Below are 22944 nucleotides of genomic sequence, written 5' to 3'. Positions count from 1 at the left end.
GATGGAGGTGGAGAAACAGGAAGGAGCCCTCCCTCGTTGCATCGGTTCCTCGCATTCAGCTCGTTGGGTCTCTCTAGGAAAGTGAGCTCTGTACGCTTAACCCCTTTTGAGCCGCTCGTGGGAGAACCTTAAAACTGGACCATAACACGTGGGGCGGGGGTGGAGAGAAAAGCAAATGGGAAAGGTATTATCGAGTTATTAAAATATTGTTAAACTGGGCACAGTTTGATTTCAGTACGACTTACTCTCAAGTAACTGTGTATAGAGGATTGCCGCCTAAAAGAGCCATTCTCTGTTCTTTCACACACACGGGAAACTCCACTTCTAAAAGGATGCCTGGTATGGTATACTTCTGTATCATTCAACAACGAAGAAAATACGTTTCTTGTTTCAGAGATATTGTTTTTACCCATATGCAAATTTAATCAGTTTAAAAAGGCCTCATACTATTAATCAATTACAATTTCTTCAACCAGGTTGCTGCCCTAACCATTAGGCATATTTAAAAAATGGTGAATGGAAAGCCAAATAGTAGCTTCTCTGAGGCTTAGGGAGGGCAGCAGGTTAGACAGAGTGATGTCATTGAAGTTTCTCATTGGTCCTGTGCCTGCAGCCTAAAGAAGGAGAAAAGCCCCATTGCTGTATCTGGGGATATGAATGTGTGGCTCATGGTTGGGGTGGGATAATTCACAGCTCTTGCTCCCCATCCACACAGTTGTGAAAATGTGGATGGCTTCAGAGCCAGAATGAAACATCCTGTCTAACCCCAGGAATTCCCAGAGATATGTTCATATCCCTGGATATGTAATGAGAACAGCAAGTATGGTACACTGGTAGGAGTGTCGAATCTGGGAGACCCAATTCAAATCCTTGCTCAGCCTGTCTCTCAGCCTAACCCTAACCTACTTGATAGGGTTGTTGTGATGATAAAATAACGGGGAGAAGAACAATATTTGCCATGCAAAGTCCTTGAAGAAAAGGCAGGATAAGTTTGTAACAAATAACTTTTTATTCATAAGAACATAAGATGAACATAAGAAGAGCCATGCTGGATCAGACCAAGGGTCCATCTAGTCCAGCATTCTGGACTAGAATGCTGGATAATGAATAAATTCATTCATTTATTAATAATATATCACTTCTTATTTGAAAAAAAATCCCGAAGCAGTTTACAAAAGGGTAAAAACAAATAACACAAACAAAAAAGACACCCCCCCACACACACATACAGAAGTATTATGAGGTGGTACAAAAATAGCTCATGCCTGGGGGAAAGCCAAAGCAAACAGGTATGTTTTCAGTAAATGCTTAAAACACGCCAGCGTTGAGGCCTGACGTACCGCAAAGGAGAGATCAGTCCACACTGGGGGTGCCACTGTAGAGAAGGCCTGGACAACAGGGGCCCCCTACCCTGAAGATTGTAATAGCCTGAAAGGTTAGTATAGGGGGAGGCATTCCTTAAGGTAACCTGGTCCTGAGTTGTATAGGGCAGTATAAATAATACAGCATCTGTCAGAAGATTTTCAGTACTAGTTTATGGGGATGATACTATTTTTCTGACTCGACCATGAGAACTTTACATTTCAGCAGCAATACACTTCAAGGTTCACAAAATTTGTAATTTAACAGTGCTGTTTCTTGATGGTATCACAATTGGAGCCTGGCCTGGATGTAGAAATGGCTATAGTGGTTGCCAACTTTTCTTTTTTTTACTGCACCAGATCCTGTTTCATAGCTGTCAGATACACTGACATTTAGCCAGCGAAGCTTTCCCCACCAGTTTATTTCCATGGCAGGAAACATCTCACCTGCTAAATTTCTGGGCATCCACCCACTATGAAAGGAACAGGAGTAAAACTGGGGGGGGGGGGGAAGTGACAGGTCTAATTCTCACATTGGTTTCTCCAGCTGAAAATAAGCCCTGGAAGAGAAATCCAAAGGCCTGGGAAAACTGGTTAAAAAAAGGGGGGGGGATATTTTAAAACACATTTTCCCCCAAGGATTTTTGGAACATTTGGGGAAAATCAGGCTTTTTTCTGAATAGTGTGTGTGTGTGTGTGTGGGGGGGGGTTTCTTTCCTTTTCTCTGCTTTTCTCCCAGGCCTTCACATCTGTATCCTGGAATGAACCCAACTCTTTTTCTTTTTTTGGATGTTGAGGATTTCCTGCCTTCGCAGGGATTTGGACTAGGTGACCTTTGAGGGCCCTTCCAGCTCTATGATTCCATGATAATTGCAACCAGAGTACCCACTTCGGGGAAATCCTGAACAAAACCTGCGTTCTTGGATTGCCCCGACTCACCTGTGGGAAGCAACCTTATTCACCTGTTGAATTTCTGTCTCTTGTGCAGCTGTTTTAAATGACCCAGAGTTGCTTGTCAAAATCGGTGGGGAGGGGATTGGAGAAATGGCAACCCTATCATAGACCTCATGACTTGCTGCTTGTGTGAAATGGCCAACACAGATTAAGCACTGCAATATGGAGCTTTCACAATCCCTCAGAGATACTACTTTCTGGTTGTGGTCACAACCTCCCTGAGCTCAATCCCCCTGTCACTAAGGCCAAAGAGAGGGCATGCTGATGAGGCCCCTGGCTTCTAGAATACCTGCAGGCCCCGTTGCTAAGGGCGACACTCTCAACAGAAGGCCTGGCACCAGGGTGATGAAATAGAAAGTCCAGCCAGGAGAGCAGGCCTTGGAGAAAAAACTGAAGAGGCCAGGGATAAAAGGCTGGATGCACAGGCTGGAAATAAAATTAATTTAGGGCAAATCTTATGCATATTTAGACAGAAAAAAAGCCCAACTCCCAGCGTTCCCCTGCCAGCCATGCATCATCAACAAACTGCCCTGGTCTGGTATGGGGGCTTCATTAAAGAAATTTCCATTGCAGCCCTCAGCTAGTCCTTATGCTGGGGTCTCTTAACATAGTGCTGTGGGCATCTATGTGCCAGTAGACACCCGTTTTGGCCACGCATCAGGCTTCCTGCTCCTCTTGATTTTTATTTCATTTAAGATTTTTATATTAGTGTTTAATCTAAACTGGTATGCTGCAAAGGAAAGTGCTGCCTTCCAGCACCATCTTTATTTGGTTTCAAAAGAGTGATTTTCTGTTGGGAATCCAGCATAAGTTCGGAATCCAGCTCTGATTTGTACTTTGTTGTTGCTTATTCTGTCAGTCACTTCCGACTCTTTGTGACTTCATGGACCAGCCCACGCCAGAGCTTCCTGTCGGCTGTCGCCACCCCCAGCTCCCCCAAGCTGGAGTCCGTCACCTCCAGAATATCATCCATCCATCCTGTCCTTGGTTGGCCCCTCTTCCTTTTGCCTTCCACTTTCCCTAGCATCAGCATCTTCTCCAGGGTGTCCTGTCTTCTCATTATGTGGCCAAAGTACTTCAGTTTTGCCCTTAATATCATTCCCTCAAGTCAGCAGTCTGGCTTTATTTCCTGGAGTATGGACTGGTTTGATCTTCTTGCAGTCCAAGGCACTCTCAAAATTTTCCTCCAGCACCACAGTTCAAAAGCATCTATCTTCCTTGGCTCAGCCTTCCGTATGGTCCAGCTCTCACAGCCATAGGTTACTACGGGGAATACCATTGCTTTAACTATGCGGACCTTTGTTGTCAGTGTGATGTCTCTGCTCTTCACTATTTTATCAAGATTTGTCATTGCTGTCCTCCCAAGAAGTAAACGTCTTCTGATTTCCTGGCTGCAGCCAGTGTCTGCAGTAATCTTTGCGCCTAGAAAGACAAAGTCTGTCACTGCCTCCACGTTTTCTCCCTCTATTTGCCAGTTATCAATCAAGCTGGTTGCCATCATCTTGGTTTTTTTGAAGTTTAAGTGCAACCCAGCTTTTGCACTTTCTTCTTTCACCTTCGTCATGAGGTTCCTCAGCTCCTCCTTGCTTTCAGCCGTCAAAGTGGTATCATCTGCATATCTGAGATAGTTAATGTTTCTTCCAGCGATTTTAACTCCAGCCTTGGCTTCATCAAGCCCAGCATGTCGCATGATGTGTTCTGCATACAGGTTGAATAGGTAGGGTGAGAGTATACAACCCTGCCATACTCCTTTCCCAATCTTAAACCAGTCCGTTGTTCCGTGGTCTGTTCTTACCGTTGCTACTTGGTCGTTATGATTTGTACTTAGGTAAGTTATTTTTCTTTCAGTTTCATTAGTTTGCCTTGTGGGAAATGAGTGTTTTGTGATCAGCCATGCCCACCGTGGCAGCCATTTAATAAATGGGTGACCACCACCACCACCTCCGCACATGGCAGTGATTTTGTGAGAATGCTCGTAACACTGTCTCAAAATTCCAAATCTGCCCACCAACCCCAAATGTTTTCTTTCATAAGAATGGAATAGTCCTGCTTGATCAGGTCAAGAATCCATTTGATCCCACATCCTATTTCCAGTAGCAGCCAGCCAAATGCTCCTGGAAAGTCCATAAGCAGGGAATAAAAAAGGCAGTCGTCACTCACTTTGGCCACATAATGAGAAGACAGGATACCCTGGAGAAGATGCTGATGCTAGGGAAAGTGGAAGGCAAAAGGAAGAGGGGCCGACCAAGGGCAAGATGGATGGATGATATTCTGGAGGTGACAGACTCGACCTTGGGGGAGCTGGGGGTGGCGACGGCCGACAGGAAGCTCCGGCGTGGGCTGGTCCATGAAGTCACGAAGAGTCGGAAGCGACTGACCGAATAAACAACAACACTCACTTTAGGTCTTATCATCTGATATTTGGAAATACGCTGCCCCAGAACATGGAGGTTCTATCCAACCATCACAGCTAAAACATTAATAAACCTGTCCTCCATGAATCTGTTGAATCCTTTTTAAAAGTGCATCTAAGCCAATGGCTTTCTGAGTTTGGTTCAGAAAACATGATACAGAACATGGAAAGACACTTTTTGATTTTCACCCAAACTTTACTGAGTCACAAAGAAAAAATGAACACATATTAAATCCCAACAACTGACAAATAAAGGCAAGCTCATCATTTTGTGTTTGGCCTGACAATTCTAACACGATCAGATAAGGAGCTCTTCTTTTGTTCCTTGGCCGGACCAGAAATGAAAGAACTTGCCAGTGTTGTGTGAAACTAAGCTATCAATGTTTATACTGATACAGAAAAGTGGAGGCAGACAGGGCGTGTGTGCGTGTCTAGATTTACTGCCCAAATGTCAGCCTTGAAAATCTCTTCAGCCTCCCCCACTGCGCAGATGCGAATGTCCAACACAATGCAGTCACAAGTAAGTGCTTTAAAGTCCCATGGCTGTCAGAGAAATAAGTTAACACATGTGCTTAACTCTTCTCCACCCTCATCCCTGTTGAAATCAATGGGACTCAAAATGGCAGCCACCAGCCGAGATAATATTCAGAGTCAAGTGTACATGGAAGACGTTCCCCCCAACCCAACCCAACCCACAGATGAGGAAAACTGAAGAGGAAAACACCCCTTTTTTCTTTCTTTTATTAATGGTGTTGTAAATGATAATTGTGTATAGATAGGTATGTTTTACGTCACACTCTTCCTTTTTCTTTTTCTTTTTGTGGCTTTTTTCTCCCCTTTTTTCTTTATATATATGCATATAAAAAATTAAAATAAATAAATAAATAAAAGCGATGTTGAAGCAGCTGTACAGCATGGAATGGCAGTGAGGCAGGGAAGAGAAATGTTGTATACCTCACAACTGAAGTAATATGGTCATGTAATACTCCCATCCCAAAAATACTATTAAGTCAAGGGTCTAAAATAGGGATGCAGAACCTCTTTCAGCCCGAGAGCCAAATTTCATTTTGGAGAAGGTTTCAGGGGCTATATTCCAGTGGTGGGCAAGGCCAAAACACCAAAAATACCAGCATATTTTCACTTGAAGCTCTTGCTCCAGCAAGTAAGGCTTAGGAGAGGCATTTCAACCTTTTAGAATGGGGAAAAACCACCTAAAAGCAAGGGTGGTTGAAGGAAAGGGGTGGAGCCAAGGAAGGGGGCATGGCCTTCTGGGAAGCCCTGGAGGGCCAGATTCAGCCCTTGAGGCTGAGGTTCTCCACCCCAGGTCTAAAATCATCAAGCCGCTGAAGCCAAAACCTGAGAAGAGAATGAAGGCAGAATTCATCCATTAGAGAAGGCTTGAAGACACTGTATGCTGGTTGAAATCTCTGAGAAAGAAGCCCAGAGCCAATGGTGGAGATCATACAAATCTGCAGCCCAATTAGAACAGGACAGCTGCTGAACTTTTTGGGGACATGGAAAAAGGGGCTGTGGCTTCAAGATGGCTGCCACATTCGAAAGCCAAACTATGTGTCACATTAACAGCATGGTTAGAACATAAGATCTGTGCTGGATCAGACCAAGGATCCATCCAGTCCAGCATTTTGTTCATGCAGTGGCCAACCAGCTGCCTACGAGAAACCCATAAATAGGGCATGAGTGCAACTGTAAACTTTGGAGTGGCTTCAAGATGGCTCCCACATTCAAGAGCCGAGCTATGCGTCACATTAACAGCACAGTTAACATAGGATGTTTTTGAGTGGCTATGCCACTTTTTAAATAAAAAGAGGATGCAGCCACCCCCAGCCCCCAATCCAGAGTAGGAAAACAGCTTGTGACAGAAGAGTTTCAAACTCCTTTTAAAAGGTGCCCAACAAACAATGGAGGGAAGGCGGTGGCGATGACTGCATCAACTTCCTTCTTCTTTTCTACTATTTGAAGAAGTGAGGCACTACCTTACTACCTTAACAGCAAAGAACCCTACAGGATCAGGCCAAATGGGAAGGGCCACGGCTTTCATATCCTACTTGAGGTTTCCCAAGAGGCATCTGTTTTGGCCACTGTGGAGAACCATGTTGGACTAGATGGTCTGATCCAGTGAGGTGCTTCTTACCTTCTTAACTGTTAAAAACAGTGTAATGGCTCGTGCAGATCCTGCTTGTGGATGCGATCTCAATCCCAACACTCTGAAAGCACCAGATTCTTTATTGGGGACAAGAGTAAGTTCATCTCTGGGACAGCCTCCTCCAACCCGGTGGCCTCCAAATGTTTTGGACTACAACCCCCCACACTCCCTGACCACTGGCCATGCTGGCTGGGGCTTATGGGAGTTGTAGTCCACCATATCTAGAGGACACTAGGTTGCCTACGCCTAGCTCTAGAAACATTTCTGTAAAAGAATCAGCTCTAGCATCCACAAGACTAACAGTTACCATAGCAAAAGCCATGGTTTCTTCTAGAGCAGCTTTCACCAAACTGGTGGCCTCCAGACACGTTGGACTACACTGGCCATGGTGGTCATGGATGATACCTGTAGCCCAACACATCCAGAGGGCACTGGGCTCAGGAAGGCTGCTCTAGAGCTAGAACAGGGGCGGGGAACCTCTTTTAGCCTAAGGGCCAAATTGAGTTTCAGGGTCCACATTTCAGCCTTTTAGAATGGGGAAAACACTGCACACAAGCAGGGCAAGAGTGCAAGTTCCCCAGCAACTGGTGTACATAGTCACACTGCCTCTGATACTAAAGGTAGCATATAGCCATGAAGACTAGTTTCCATTGATAGCCTTTTCCTCCAGGAATTGTCCAACCCCCTTTTAAAGCCATCCAAATTGGTGGCCATCACTACATCTTGTGGTAGCAAATTCCATATTGACTATGCTCTGTGTGAAGAAGTACTTCCTTTTATGTCTTGAATCTTCCACCAATCAGCTTCATAGGATGACCCCACTGGATTCTAGTATTATGAGAGAGGGGGAAAATGTCTCCCTCTCCACATTCTCCACACCATGCATCATTTTATAGACCTCTCTCATGTCTCCCCTTAGCCTCCTTTTTTCCAAGCTAAACGATCCCAATCGTTGTAACCTTCTGTCACAGGGGAGATGCTCCAGCCCCTTGATCATTTTATTTGCCCTCTTCTGCACTTTTTCCAGGTCTACAATATGTTTTTTTAGCTGTGGTGACCAGAACTGTTGGGCCAGGGAGTGGGGCTTGGCCATCTAAGTAATCCCAGAGGGCCAAATTGGGAACCCGGACCTGAGGTCCCCGCTCTTGCCTTAGAGCATATCCATTGGGTTTCTGCTTTTTCTTTTTATAAATCATTAAATGTGTAATCGTTAGAGTACAAATCACACCCTCACTTGGAGGAAAAATGAGTCCAACAAAGATAATCACAGCTGGTGATAAATAGGAGGGGAAGAACAGGGCTGTGTGAAGACTGCAGTTCTGCACAAGTACTGAAAACGTGCAGGATGTGATTGACCGTGACAGAATTTGTCTTCCTGAGAATCTCAGCTTTTCCTTTGTTTTAAAGGAGCAAATGTCTAGTCTTTGTGATTGCAACATTCAGCTTGAAAGTGTGTGAGCGATGCTTGCTGGAATCTCAGAAGCCAGATGATATTTCAGATCTCAATAGAATCCACAAGACTCACACGTTTTCTGGGATAATTGGATCAAGTGGGTAATTTTTTTCCAATGGGATTTAGTTTGGGGGCTTTGGAGCCATCCGGGTAAGGGCCAATAACATTAAATCTAGTTCTGTAAGTGGAAGCATCCATTCACAATTAGGACTGGCCTATTAGCCAAGGCATTTCCATAGTCTACAATGTGGATGTGGTTCCTCTCCTGACAGAATAACATTTATTTGGAAGAGCAGCGTCAAACCTGTTTCAGCCTGAGAGCCAGAGAAGCTCTCGGGGGCCACATTCCAGTGGTGGGTGGGGCTAAAGGCAAAAGGGGCAGAGCCAAAAGTACCAGCACATTTTAGCTTAAAGTTCTTACTGCCAGTAACCAAGCTTTAAGGAGAGGCATTTCAGCCTTTCAGAATGGGAGAAAACCATGCAAAAACCAGGAATCCGCCAAACAATCAAATGTCGGGGGGGGGGGGGGATCCCAGATTTGGCCTGCAGGTCTGAGGTTCAACACCCCTGATTTATTATTATTTAATTCTTTAATTAATGATATTTATATACTGTTAAATATAATAAGATCCCTAAGCAGTTCACATTTAGAGCCAGCAGATTATATGGCTCTTGGTATATATCTTGGTATACTGTCCTGGACAGTAAATGAAAAGTAGCCTAATTTTTTTTAAGGGAAGGAAAGGCCCCAAGTTCATGAAGCATGAATGGAGGGAAATCCAGTTACCATTTTTCCAGATTTTACATGAAACCTGAGCTCTAGCTGAACCTTTTCTCACAGCCTGAACATTTATGTGGATTTTGCCCTGCCTGGTCACTTGCAGGTGCAAGAAGATTGGGCCTCCTCACAATGTTTCGTCCACAGTCCAAACACTGATATGGTTGAACTCCAGTGTGGACGCTCTGATGCGTAATAAGGTGAGAGCTGTTCCTGAACGTTTTCCCACAAATTGAACATTCAAATGGCTTTTCCTCTACATGTGTTTGCGCACGCACAACCAAACCTGAGCTCAGGTAATGGCTTCTGATGCACTCAGAACATTTCGATGCCTTCTCCGTCTGGTCCGATCGCTGCCTGAAGGTTTTCCCACAATCTGAGCATGTACAAGCTTCTTCTCCTGCATGGATTTTCTGATGTCGCAGAAGAACAGAGCTTGAGGTGAAACTTTTCCCACAGTCTGAACAGATATATGGTCTCTGTCCTGTGTGAATTCTCACATGCACAAGAAGATTGGATCTCCTATCAAAAGTTCTCCCACAGTCTGAGCATCTGTAGGGCTTCTCTCCTGTGTGAATTCTCTCATGTAACACAAGGTGGGAACTCCACCTGAAGCTTTTGTCACAGTGGGAACATTTATATGGTTTCTCTCCTGTGTGGGTCCTCTCATGTGATTTAAGATTAGGGATGTTTCTGAAGTTTTTCCCACACACTAAGCACTTGTGTGGTTTTTCTCCCGTATGGATTCTCTCATGAATAATAAGACTCTGTCTCTGACTAAAGCTTTTTCCACAATGGGAACATTTATGCTGCTTCTCTCCTGTATGGACTTTTTGATGCGCAATGCGCTGCAAACTATTCCTGAAGGTTTTCCCGCAGACTGAGCATTCAAACGGCTTCTCTTTGTGGGTTCGCACATGTGCAACCAAGTCAGAACTGACATCAAAGATTTTCCCACAGGCAAAACATGCAAACGACTCCTCTGGTGCATGGGTCTTCTCGTGTTCCACAAGCTCCGATTTTTGGCTGAAGCTTTTCCCGCAGTAGGAGCACACCGCCGTGTGGATTCTCTCATGTGATATAAAGTGTGAGCTCCAGCTGAAACACTTCCCACAGTGCAAACATTTATACGGTTTCTCACCTGTGTGGATTCTCTGGTGTACTTTGAGACCTGAGCCGTTTCTAAAGTTTTTCCCGCACACTGAGCATTTATACGGTTTCTCGCCTGTGTGAGTTCTCTGGTGTTTAAGAAGGTCTGATCTCTGACTGCAGCTTTTCCCACATTCTAAACACGTATAAGGTTTCTCTCCTGTGTGGATTCTCTCTTGAGGGTTCCAGCCAAAGGTATTTCCGCAGCGGGAGCATTTATGTGGCTTCTGACCTGTATGGGTTCTTTCACTGGCTCCACAGTGGGAGCATTTATACAGTTTCTCGCCTACGTGAGTTCTCTCGTGTGTCACAAGGGTTGAGCTGCTACTGAAGCTTTGTCCACAGTGCCAACACTTGTATGGCTTCTCTTCTGCGTCAGTGGTCTCGTGCAGAGCGAGGTATGGGCTTTCAGCGCTTTCATCGTATTTCACCTCATTCTCATCATGCTGCTGGGTGGCGGTTTCATTGACACCTTTGGAAACTCCCTGTGAGTGAACAAATTGATCCAGTCCCTTCTCTTTGTCATTTCCATTCTGCCTCACTAACCCGTGTCCGTTTTCATCACTTTCTCCCCGATGTAGCAAATCATTCTCTTTGGCTGATTTGGAGGACATTGTCAGTTGCTCAGGACTCTCCAGGAAGGGTTTCTGTTCCTTGCTTTTGCTCAGCCACTTGTCACCTGCTGGAAGAAAGGAGAGAATCCAGATTTGAATCCAGAGCCAGTGTGGTGTAGAGGTTAGAGCATCAGACTGGGCCTCGGGAGATCCAGTTTCTAGTCCCCACTCAGACATGGAGCTCACTGGATGACTTTGGGCCAATCACAGACTCAGCCTAGCCTACCTCACGTGGTTGTCGTGAGGGTAAAAATGGAGAGGAGGACCATATAAGTCACCTTGGGCTCCTTGCAAGAGGAAAAAAGGCGAGAGAGAAATGTAAAAATAAATAAATAGACATTTGAACTGGACGGCGCTCTAAAATTAGAGAACCAGATAAGACATGTCCGTGCAGTCTGCATAGCTCGCCTCTTCCCATGAGCTCTCTGGTGTCCCTGAGAAACAGGCAACTGTCTTTCCAGTGACTCTTCCTGCCATCCTGGATGTGCCACTGCAGGAATAAACCTTCTCCCTTCCCTGTGGAAAGAAGAGACTGGCACCTGGACTACTATAACAGCCATCAAGGATCAGAAGTCTCTGCAGATCACCAGAAGGCTGCTGCTGTGGGCTGGCACCTGGGTTAAAGTGCTAGACAAGGGCCAAGGAGTCTCAGGTTCAAATCCTCACTCAACCATGAAACGCATTGAGTGAGATGGGGTCTCTCTCTCCCTAATCTGCTTCACAAGATTGTTGCGAGCATAAAATGGGGGTGGGATGGGGAAGAACATGTATGTCGCCATGAGCTCCTTGGATGAAAGGTGGGATATCTATAATAAAAAAGGATGTTTGTCTGTCCGTCAGTGCCATAGCGCCAAGACCATGAAACCTAGACATAGGAAAACTGGCATGCATAGTATCCTAGGGATGTGCACCTCGTGATTTAAAGAACATAAATGCATTAATTAATTTTAATTAATTTTAATGTGTCTACGTGGTTGAAGTCTGCAGTAACATCTTCAGCCACTTGCCGCAGACATCCCTAACCAGCACATTGCTTTGCAGTCTCTACAGTTTGAAACCAGGAGAAATTAGCAGGCTGAGGGACGGGGTTGTCTGAACACAGCACATTTTCCACAAGGTGGGTTATCATGTTATGTGAACACAGCGCGGCTTCCACAGGGTGGCTTGTTAATCATGCAGTGTGGCTTGTTAACCACCCTGAACAATCCAATAGCAAACTATGGTTTCTCAAGGCAGCTTGTTCGAGAAAGTAAGCCAGACTGTATGGTTAACAAGCCACCCTGGCTGCGTTCAGACAACACAATAACCCATGGTTCAACAAACAACCCACGGTTCAAAACAACCCACACTCAGTCACTGTGTCAGTTAGCATGTTGTGTGAACAGCCCCTATGTGTGTGCCGAGTATTGTTATTTGTTATGTTATTTGTTATGTTATTTTTTGTTTTCCATTTAAAATATGTTGTTTTTTTAACAAAAATTGGGGCTGCTGGGAGCACTTCAAAGTAAAGTCAGGGGATTTCTTTGTGTGATAAAATGGGTGGGGAGAAGAAGGAAGGAAGGAATCCTATCACTGCTGCCTCATAAGGGGGGAGACTTATTCATGGCAGTGGGGCAACTGGGGAAGGAGTAGGAAAAAGCAGGGAGATTGGTGCTAGTGTGGAGACCATCTGACATGTGGGGGACTGAGGAGACCATGGCTGGGCTGCAGAGAGCAGCAGGATTGGTGGGTAAGTAAATGGAATAAATAAATTCGGATTAAACAAATGAGATGATTCAATTTGGCGGGGGGGGGGGAGAAACTGGGGGAGGGGATCTGTCTGTGGGTTTTTATCATACCAGCACCCCGCCTCACTTACAGAATGTTATCTGCCGTCTTCCACTCATAGCCCTCCTGCATCTTCCTACCACTTCTTCCACCTTTTTTTTTTACCATGGTAAATTCGTTAAGGAGAAAAAGACAAAATAGTAGCACAACGCCTTCTGACTGGTGGTACTAGCAACCTTCTGCCTGAAAGCCACCTGGGGTGTGTGTTCTGAGTGTGAGAGAAAGGAGGAAATTTGGGGTGGGGGATCCGGAAGGAGTGTGGATTGTGGTTTCAAAAGAATGGGTTTACGTTCTGAGGCTCAGACCCCACCTCTGTCTTGTACTCAGTGACCTGGTTTGCACATAGCACTGTGGTGTGGTGATCATGCGATTTAAAGCACAGTGGGTTGAGGCTACAGAATCGGACTCAAAGAGTGCTTATCAATGGGATCTTCTCAAACTGGGGAGAGGTAACGAGTGGGGTACCGCAGGGCTCAGTGCTGGGCCCAGTGCTCTTCAACATTTGCATTAATGACCTGGAGGAGGAGGTGCAGGGAATGCTGATCATTTTGCAGATGACACAAAATTGGGCAGGATAGCTAATACTTTGGAAAACAGAAACAAAATTCAAAGTAATCTTGATAGACTGGAGTGCTGGGCAGAAAACAACAGAATGAAATTTAATAGGGATAAATGCCAAGTTCTGCACCTAGGAAAAAGAAATCAAATGCACAGTTACAAGATGGGGGATATGTGGCTCAACAACGCTACAAGCGAGAAGGATCTTGGAATTGTTGTCGATCACAAGCTGAATATAAGCCAACAATGTGATGTGGTTGCAAAAAAGGCCAATGCTCTTTTGGGCTGCATTCATAGAAGCATAGCTTCCAAATCATGTGAAGTACTGGTTCCCCTCTACTCAGCACTGGTTAGGCCTCATCTGGAGTACTGTGTCCAGTTCTGGGCACCACATTTTAAGAAGGATGCAGACAAACTGGAGAGGGTTCAGAGGAGGGCAACAAGGATGATCAGGGGACTGGAAACAAAGCCCTATGAAGAGAGACTGACAGAACTGGGCATGTTTAGCCTTGAGAAGAGAAGACTGAGGGGAGATATGATAGCGCTCTTCAAGTACTTGAAAGGCTGTCACAGAGAGGAAGGCCAGGATCTCTTCTTGATCATCCCAGAGTGCAGGACCCGGAATCATGGGCTCAAGTTACAGGAAGCCATATTCCAGCTGAACATCAGGAAAAATGTCCTGACTGTTAGAACAATACGACAATGGAACCCATTCCCTAGGTGGGCTCTCCCACATGGGAGGCATTCAAGACAAGGCTGGACAGCCATTTGTCAGGGATGCTCTGACTTGGATTCCTGCAATGAGCAGGGGGTTGGACTCAATGGCCTTGTAGGCCCCTTCCAACCCTATGATTTTATGAGGTGTGTGCTGGTGCGTGCCAGACAGCTTTTGAATATTCAAGTCGCAACCTGCGGCTTGTTGTGTCATCTGAACTCAGTGCAGTTGGGTTGTGCAAGGGTTAAACAACCCTTGCATAACCCTAAAACAAGCCATGGGTTATGTGAGGGTTGTTTAACCCTCACACAAGCCACCCCCACCAGGTTCAAATGACAGAAATCACGGTTGCAGCTTGAATGTTCAAAATGGCTACCTGCACATTCCACAGAGAGCTGTTTGATTGTGCAAACCGGCCTGCAGAGTTCACAACCTAACAACAAATCATGGGTTCCCTTCGTGGGTTGTTCATGGTTAACAAGCCATGGTTTGTTAGCATGGCTGTGTTCACACATCACAACAACCCAGAATTCAACAACCCATACCATAGGTTAGCATTATGTGTGTATCCAGTCAGTGCCTGGGAAAAGTTACTTGTCTTTTAGACTCACCCATTTGCCTTTCTGTGAATTGCGTGTTTTGTCACACATACCGCATCAGGCTTTTTATGACAGAGCCCTTGACGGTTTCTCAAAATCCCAAATGTGCCCACCAGCCCAACACTTGGGGATCCCTACACCAGAGCATCGCTATGTCAGTGTATTGGCCCTAGGAGCATAGCCAAGTCATTTGTAGTGTTAGAGGGGCCTAGAGATCCATAATGCTTGCTTAAGTTCATTATTGATGCAATTCCCTTGCTAGTAAGCCTCTGAGCATGTGCAGATGATTCAAAGGGCTGATAGCGCGGCCTAGCACATTCCATACTAATGACTGAGTGTTATCAGGCCATGCCTGAGATGTGGAGCTATGTGTTTATGCTGAGCTGCAGGTGGCTGTGCTGAGAACCAAGTGCTGTTAGTCTATGCCGGGAATGGACGCTAGGGGGCGCTTGCTAGTGTTGTGCTGCCTTATTGCTAACATGTATGGTATAAAACCCATTGTACCCCATTGCTTGTGGTTCAGAGAAGCTGTCTGATCCAACCATTGGGTACACCTGTGTGCTGTAAGTTACCCAATAAAGTTTCCTTGTAAGTAAAGCTTTGAATCTGATTTATCACTATCTTGGCACCTCTAACCTAGGAGTTCAACGCCCACGGTCAGGGCAACACAGTCAGGGACCCAGAGGCATTGTGGGAAATGTTAAATGGCAGCCTCCAAATCACCCTCTTTAGCAGCTCCCAAGCAGACATCTGCTCTACAGTAGAACCCTCACTTCTCCCTTAAACAGCCAGTGGAACGGGGACTGCATGAGATTCAAACGCAACTCTTTCTTGCACCCCAAGCTAGAATCATACACCTAGAATGACAAGCCACACTTGCCACACCTTTGTCCCTTCTCCAAATGAGGAACTTGGCCTAGATTGGCCAGCACTTATAATCAGGGCGCTGTCTGTCAGTATTAGAGACGATATAGTTCTAGAATGGGTCACAAACACAAGGGGCTTGACAGTGCTATGGGAAGGTGACCCCTTCATTTCAGAAGTGGGATTGTGGCGGAAGTGGAGCTGCTACAGGATCCCCGATGTCCGGAACGAATCTGAGCATGCAGAGATGTCTGGCAGCTCAGATTCGGAATCAGAATGGGAACAGCAAGAACACAGGGAGGCATCCTCTGTAGCGAGCCCAGATATGGCAAGACGTTCTTCCCAGGAACCTTGGCACACAGACAGCCCAGCCTGAACTGCTCCCCCATTCCTCCACCATGAGAACTCAAGTTCTGGAGGAGGAGGAAAGCGAGGGGCGTGACTGGAGGGGTGCTGGGCCCATCACAGAGTGCAACGGGAAAAGAGGGACAGGGCTCAGACGCTCTGCCAGGTTGGCCATTTGTGGAAGCCAACGTAGGAAGGAGCCACCCTAAGGGAGTGGCATCCCTGCAAAGCAAGTCTGGCAGTGGAGTTCATGCCCAGACTGCTGGCAACTTCTCTAACTTCCACTTCATATCCTCTATTGATATTCGTAGATGTGTGGATTAGCTAGTTCTGTGTAGTCTGAGAGTTTCCTAAAATCTGCATTTGTAAAGAAGCTAGTCCTTTACTAATAAAGTAGTGTTAGCCTGAAGCTTTAGTTCCTGGAGTGTGGATTGCCAAGGGAGAGGAGAGGACGAAGGAACTAGGGATGTCAGAGAATTCCGCCACGCATCTCGGTGAGGCCGAATGCCAGTGCATTCGGCCCCCCGAAATCCATTGGCGGAACGAAGCCCCCCCGCCCCGCAAAAGGCGTGTGAAACGGGACACTTACCCGGTGCCGTTTGCACTGCTCTGCGAATGGCGGCCGCATCTGCGGCAGCCATTCCGTTCATCACTATAGCCGTGATAGGCTACGTAAATACTTATGCAGCCTATTACGGCTAACGCAGGGACACCATTTGCGTCCCTGCGGAAGCTGTGATGGGCTGCGTAAGTATTTACGTAGCCTATCACGGCAAAAAAAAGGGAACGCAAATGGCGGCGGCTACAGCGGCTGCCATTTGCGTTCCCCCTTTTTTTTGCTGTGATAGCCTACGTAAATATTTACGTAGGCTATTATGGCCAAAAAAAAAAAAGGGGGAACGCAAATGGCGTAGTGGCCGCCATTTGCGTTCCCCCCCCTTTTTTTGCCGTGATAGGCTATGTAAATATTTACGTAGCCTATCACGGCAAAATACAGGGACGTAAATGGCGGCGGCTACGGCAGCTGCCATTTGCATTCCTGCAGGCTGCCCAGCGGCCGAATGTCTGGAGAGAATCTCCGCGGAGCGGAGCGGAGCCAGCCAGAGAGAATTTCAGGGGGAGGGACGGAGCGCCTCCCCCCCACCGCGAATGTCACCCTTCGAAAAGGTAAGTGACTTTCGTACATCCCTAGAAGGAACATGACACCCGTTCAGTGTCCCAATATTCCATGGGACAAACCCCAGAGAGACTTACCCAAAAAGTGCCGACTCGCGTCACCCTCCTGTGTGGCTTCTGCAAAAAGCTGCGTCTTCACTGTTTCTGGTGGGGGCTGGTTTGCTTTGGGGGGATTTACAGACTCCTCTTCTGATGTCCCTGTAATCTAGGGGGCGGGGAGAGGGGGGAAATGAGTTCAAAATTAAGTCAAGATGCGGGCAAAACGTGTTGGGAGACTAGGTAGCAAGGGTTATTTACTTACTTATATTCACCCCCCAATTAAAACTTATAGCCACATCCTCTGTATGTTCATGGAGTAAGTCCCAGTGAGTTCAATGGAAGTTTACTCCCAGGCAGGTATGCGTAGGATTGCAGCCTTAAACACAAAATGTTCAGGCTTGTCCAGTAGATATGAAAAAGGGTATAATCCAGCCAGTGTTTAGCACATTTCACAGCTGGATCTTGCATCACATACCTTGAGTAGGGATCAGCTAAATTGAGGAGGCATGTTTTGCACACACACAAAATAAATTAATCTCTCCCTGTGAAATATCCCGCATCAGTAATGGTTTATTTCCCTCCCCAGCATTTTTAGCAGGTGGCTGGGCTGCAAAGCAAAATCCTGGCCGGCCGGTGTTTTCATTTTCCAAGACCCACATGGGGCCCAGAGGCATTCTGGGAAAATTAAGATGGGAGACAGGTGGAGGCTGGCACTTTGCCTCTCTCTGCCACCTCCTCTTCCAAATCCAATCCCATTTGCAACAGAAGGTCTGTTCTTAAAGGTTCCCCCTATGCCTCGAGAGCTGAGCTAAATTGCACAACACCTCTTCCCACCACAATTCCATGGATACTGAGTTTCCCCCCTCATGAATCCATCTCCATGCCTCCTGCTGAAGCACTGAGCACAATCTTTCCCTCCTGAACCCAGAGCATACCAGCACAAGCTCCCCCTTCCTCACCCATCGCAAATGCACTCGGTGACCTGGTTCACACGTCACACGTTGTTTAACCCGGGAATTGTCACAGCCACACGAGACTGAGGGAGCAAGCTGCCTTCTGCCAATTCTGCTTTGCACTGACCAGAGTTTGAACCAAACAACAAACCATAGGTTGAAACTCTAAGTGGTTTCTCTTCCAAGAACCCAGAGTGCCGGGTTTGGACATCACATCAAACAACCCAGTAATGGGGCGTTCTTGGGTTGTTCGCTAAACCAATACAAAGTGGAAGCATCGAGCGGCAGGAGGCAGTGCATTCACTTGCAGCCCAGACAGCCCATGGTTTAAACAACGCATGGGGTGTCATTATGTGTGAACCAGGCCTGTGTCTCATTCTCCTGCTGCTGTTGAATGATTCTGCCTGGCCCATTGTCATCATCTAGCCCCAGGGAATTGTAACCAGGTAGACAAAAATAGCTAAGCTTTGCTGTTGCACTTGTGTCCTGCTTGTGGTTTCCTGGTTGACAGCTATTTGGCCACTGTGTGAACAGAATGCTGGACTAGATGGACCCTGGGTCTGATCCAGCAGGGCTCTCCTTATGTTGTTAGCCAGACCAGTGCCTTTGTCGAGGCTGCTGGGCACCCAATTCATGTTTTCCGGTTGTGAACAATACACCCCCCCCAATGTTTCAAGGACACCAGGTAGAAACACTCACCTGCTGTTCCCAGCCTTTGGCCCCTCGCTGCTGCAGAAGGAAACCCTCTGCCAGGCTCACGGCCTGGGTGCAGGTCTCTGGGCCACTTTCCCTGAGCCAGTTCTGCATGTCCAGTGGCAGGATGGCCAGGAACTGCTCCAGGGTCACCAGCTCCAGCATCTGCTCCTTGGTGTGTCTCTCCGGCCTCAGCCACCGACGGCAGAGTTCCTGGAGCTGCCTGCAAAGCTCCTGAGGCCCGCCAACCTCCCGATAGCACAACGCCCGAAAGCGCTGGCGCTGCATCTCCCCGCCGGCAGCACCTCCAGCAAAAGCTCCCTCTTTCTCCTTCTCCTTCTCACTGTGTGTGCCATCCAGGTGGATCTCATGCTCCTGTCGGGCTGCCCCAGTGAGATGTGGCTGGACTTGGGAAACCCACAATCCTCTGGGCCACTTGTGGGCATCTGCTGCTTCCTGGGCGGGTCCCTGAGAAGTTCTCAGATCATTCCATGGCCTCCGCTCAGGCAGTTGTAGGTTTTCCCCTCCCGAATGAGGAGCCTGTAGTGTCCTCAGAAATTCTTGCAACTGGGCATCCCAGTCCCCTGATGGCCCTTCCTCTGGCTCCTCTTTCACATTTTGACCAGCTTCCTCCCTGCTCCTCTCAGTTTTGGGAAGAACTGCCCCTTCCCTTTCCTCTCCTGGTTCAGGGTCTGCCAAGTCTTGTTCCTCCATTTTTATTTCTGGCTCCATGCCCTCCTGTAGCAGAGACCCAATAGCCACTATCTCTGGTGTCACAGCCATTTCCTCTCACGGACACTGGCTTTGTTGTGCGCTCCCCCTCTCTTTTTCAGCACCAATCTTTGAAGGATGTCTATATCCTTGAATGAACTATATTGATGAAGTTCCATCAGCACAACAGACTAATCCAATGAGACGCTTTTCAAGTAACAGACCAAAGCATCAAGACCATTCAACAGCCCTTGGGAATCAATGCTTCTCCAAGCAAACATGGCCATCTTCCACAGCTTAGGGAAAAAGACCCAAAATGAAAATAAGACAACCAACCTGTAGGAGTTAAGGCTAAAACATCTGGGAACCTTAAGGGTGCATTGTATTAATTTTGTTAGAATTCTGACATGGAGGGAGAAACCTGTTTGATTCCAAGGAAGCCAACATTCCCACCCACACAAAAATGCTAAAGGTACATAAAGCTCAGGATTACTTGATCCATGAGTCACCTTTAGGGCGCAGTCCTATGGCCTCTAGTCAGCAGCTAGAAGGTCACAGGACAGGTTGGTTCCCAGAGAACCGACCCCCACCCCCTCCCACGCTGCCTCATAGGCAATGTGGATCGGCCCCACACTCCACGCTCATAAGAGCAGCATGGTGTGGCGGGAACAAGGCGTTCCTGGGGGAGGGGCGGTTGGAAATGCCGGTACAACACATCCTACATGCCGTCCAGCTGCCGCTTCTCGTACCATGAGGTCCCGTGGCTAGACAGCTGAAATTGGCTGTCTAGTCACGAAAGCCAGGCGGGGGGAACGAGGAGGAGATCTGCTCCTCGCCACTCCTCCCACCCTGCACTGGATAGGCAGCCGCCCCCAGGATCGGAAGCGACCGTCGATCCAGATAGGATTGCTCCCTTAATTATCCTCCTGTGTTCACAGTCGAGGGGGTGGAAATACCCATTCATGCTACTCTTTCGCAATTCAACAATGAGAAGACAATGCCTGAAGAAGCTTGCAGTCTTCACATTATTTAGAGCTGTGATTCTAGCCACACCTTCCAGGGAATCAGAGCCACTGAACTCAATGGAGCTTACTTTTCTGAGTAGACAGGCACAGGATTGCATACGATTACACTGCAAGGGCAGTTCCAGCTGCAGCAACTAGTCATTGGTTATATTTAGTTCCAGGCCATGAGAAGCTCCCCTTGTTGATTTCTGTTGATGAAACCGTTGTTAAAGACACAGGAACAGCCACGCTGGGTTAATGTTTGGCCGACTGTCAGCCCTAAACCCACCCCATAATTTCAAAGTCATTCCCATTAATCCTCAGACACTAGAAAGAGAGAGAGTGTATAGCAGCCTTCCCCAACCTTGGCTGGCTGAAGACATTTTGCTGCCTGACATAGAACAACAAAGTCCCCCACCCAAGTCAAGGTGTGAAGTACCCAAGGCTGGCCAAGTTATTTTGGCACCTGAGGCAGAAGATCCCACAAGCACCTCCACCTTCTTCCCTCCTTGGCAGTCAAAATACAATGCAATAATAACACATTGCAGTCCTATGCACGTTCAGACAGAAAAAAGTCCTACGATTGCCAGCTTTCCCCAGCCAGCCGTGCTGGCTGGGGAATGCTGGGAGTTGTAGGACTTCTTTCTGTCTAAACACACATAGGATTGCACCCTCATTTGCTGAAGGAGGTCTTGATCTAGTGGGTACTATTATTTCTTATTTACATGTTTCTATTTACTGACTACTGACCTTGCTTTTGCAATTGATCCCGACTGGATCCCTAGAGCTCTGTCCTAGCATGGAAGGGCACTTAGGGCGCAATCCTTTGCGTGTTTAGATGGGAAAAGAAGTCCTTCCACTCCCAGCATTCCCTAGAGCGCCGCATGTCTACTGGTACCAATGGAAGGTCTTTTTCTTAGCTGCAAGCACGGCTGGCTGGGGAAGGCTGGGAGTTGTGGGGCTTTTTTCTGTCTAAGCATGCATAGGATTGATTGTACTGTAAATCACTAACACTCTGCAGCCCTCTCACGACAGCCCAAAGCAATGGACCTACTTAACGAGAATCCCTCCACTGCTCTATGCTTCTTGTTCAGTAAGACCCTCCGTGCGGCTATCAGGACTCGGGGTAAAGCGGCCTTCTCTAACCTGCCCTCCCAGATGTGTTGGACTACAGCTCCCAGAATCCCCCGGATCCTGGGAGTGGTAGTCCCAACACATCTAGAGGACGGAAGGCTGGATGAAGGTAATGTTTGAATTAAAACAAAAGCCACTTGGCAAACTCTCCCCTTGTCCCCAGCGCCCCTGTAACCCACCTGCTCTTGCGGGGCTCCTCTGCGCTGCCCCCCCGGGAACCTGCCGCCTCCTCGATCCCTCCCAGGCTGCACTACGCCAAGAGCGCCTGCCCACCCAAGGGGAAGAGGACCGGAAGGACCCTTGCCGCGGGCGCCTTCCCTTGCCACATGCCGGGGCCGCTCTAGCATCCACAGCTCCGTCGCTTTAACCCCTTCGCAGCAGTGGTCTTTCATTGCTGCTCAGTCCCGGGAGTGCAGTGCTGCGAACACATACAGCTTAAGCGGAACGTTTCAGCTTCTGCCCTCATCTGTAGCTGTGCTGTTAACTGAGTATCCGGAGTGGCGCTTTGGGATGCCTGGAGAGGAAAATCCCTTAGGAGAAAAACAACAACAGACAGAGGCACCAGTGGTGTAATGCTTGCGAATTGTCCTCCAGATTAAGGCCATTTGAGCTAAGAGTTCCGAGTCTCTAAATCCAGAAATTTTCCCCTTTGCCAAGCATGGCAGCGTCCTTTGTTTGCTCAGTTGGGAGAAACTGTAAATCAGACAGAACATCATAGAATAGTAGGGTTGGAAGGGGCCTGTAAGACCACAAAGTCCAACCCCCTGCTCAATGCAGGAATCCAAGTCAGAGCATCCCCGACAGATGGCTGTCCAGCCTCGTCTTGAAGGCCTCCAGCGTGGGAGAGCCCACCACCTCCCCAGGTAATTGGTTCCATTGTTGTATTGCTCTAACAGTCAGGAAGTTTTTCCTGATGTTCAGCCGGAATCTGGCTTCCTGTAACTTGAGCCCATTATTCCGTGTCCTGCACTCTGGGATGATCAACATCATGTGCAGGAGAACTGAAATGTTTTGTAACAGGCTGCTCCGGATTTTTTGATCAGATTTGTGGTTACGGAATCGTGTTCTTAGGTCTGTTGTAGTTTTCTGCGCATATGGCATATGACGCATATGACATCCATTTCTGGAAAGATAGAAAGACTTAATATTTTAGAGAGAGACAGTGGTAGGTGCAAAGCGGCCAACAGCAAAGCAACAAGAAGGCTCATAGAATCATAGAAGAGTAGGGTTGGAAGGGGCCTACAAGGCCATCGAGTCCAACCCCCTGCCCAATGAAGGAATCCAAGTCAGAGCATCCCTGACAGATGGCTGTCCAGCCTTGTCTTGAATGCCTCCAGTGTGGGAGATGCAGTCAGTCTTAAGTTAAAATAGATATTTAAAAAAAAATTTTTTAACATCACAGGTACTAATGAGGGCAGAAGCCAAAATGTTAAGCTTTTA

The 22944-nt window shown here is 47.3% G+C and overlaps 1 protein-coding gene across 6 annotated transcripts; it reads right to left on the bottom strand.

The window, feature by feature from the left end:
- Nucleotides 1-209: 209 nt before the first annotated feature.
- Nucleotides 210-22567, bottom strand: LOC146355849 (uncharacterized). 6 transcript variants are annotated; one of them, XM_084830705.1, is made up of 5 exons: nt 21684-22567; nt 18662-20579; nt 17049-17175; nt 9410-10954; nt 210-352 (listed from the first exon to the last, which is right to left on the bottom strand). In XM_084830705.1, exons 2-5 carry the CDS (start codon nt 19436-19438, stop codon nt 210-212), a joined length of 2592 nt encoding a protein of 863 aa, XP_084686831.1. In that variant the 5' UTR covers nt 19439-20579; nt 21684-22567. The 6 variants fall into 6 exon arrangements, with proteins under 6 accessions (XP_084686831.1, XP_084686828.1, XP_084686827.1 ...); XM_084830702.1 differs by lacking the exon at nt 210-352 and having other exon boundaries at nt 3425-10954; nt 18662-19662; nt 20460-20579; XM_084830706.1 differs by lacking the exon at nt 210-352 and adding an exon at nt 3426-6953.
- Between the last annotated feature and the right edge of the window lie 377 nt (nt 22568-22944).

Source organism: Heloderma suspectum, chromosome 2, assembly GCF_057233095.1.
Source record: "Heloderma suspectum isolate Gila_16-S chromosome 2, 16-S_ref, whole genome shotgun sequence".
NCBI classification, from domain to species: Eukaryota; Metazoa; Chordata; class Lepidosauria; order Squamata; family Helodermatidae; genus Heloderma; species Heloderma suspectum.
Note: the sequence above shows the minus strand (reverse complement) of the source record. Positions and strands in the feature narration are given on the sequence as shown.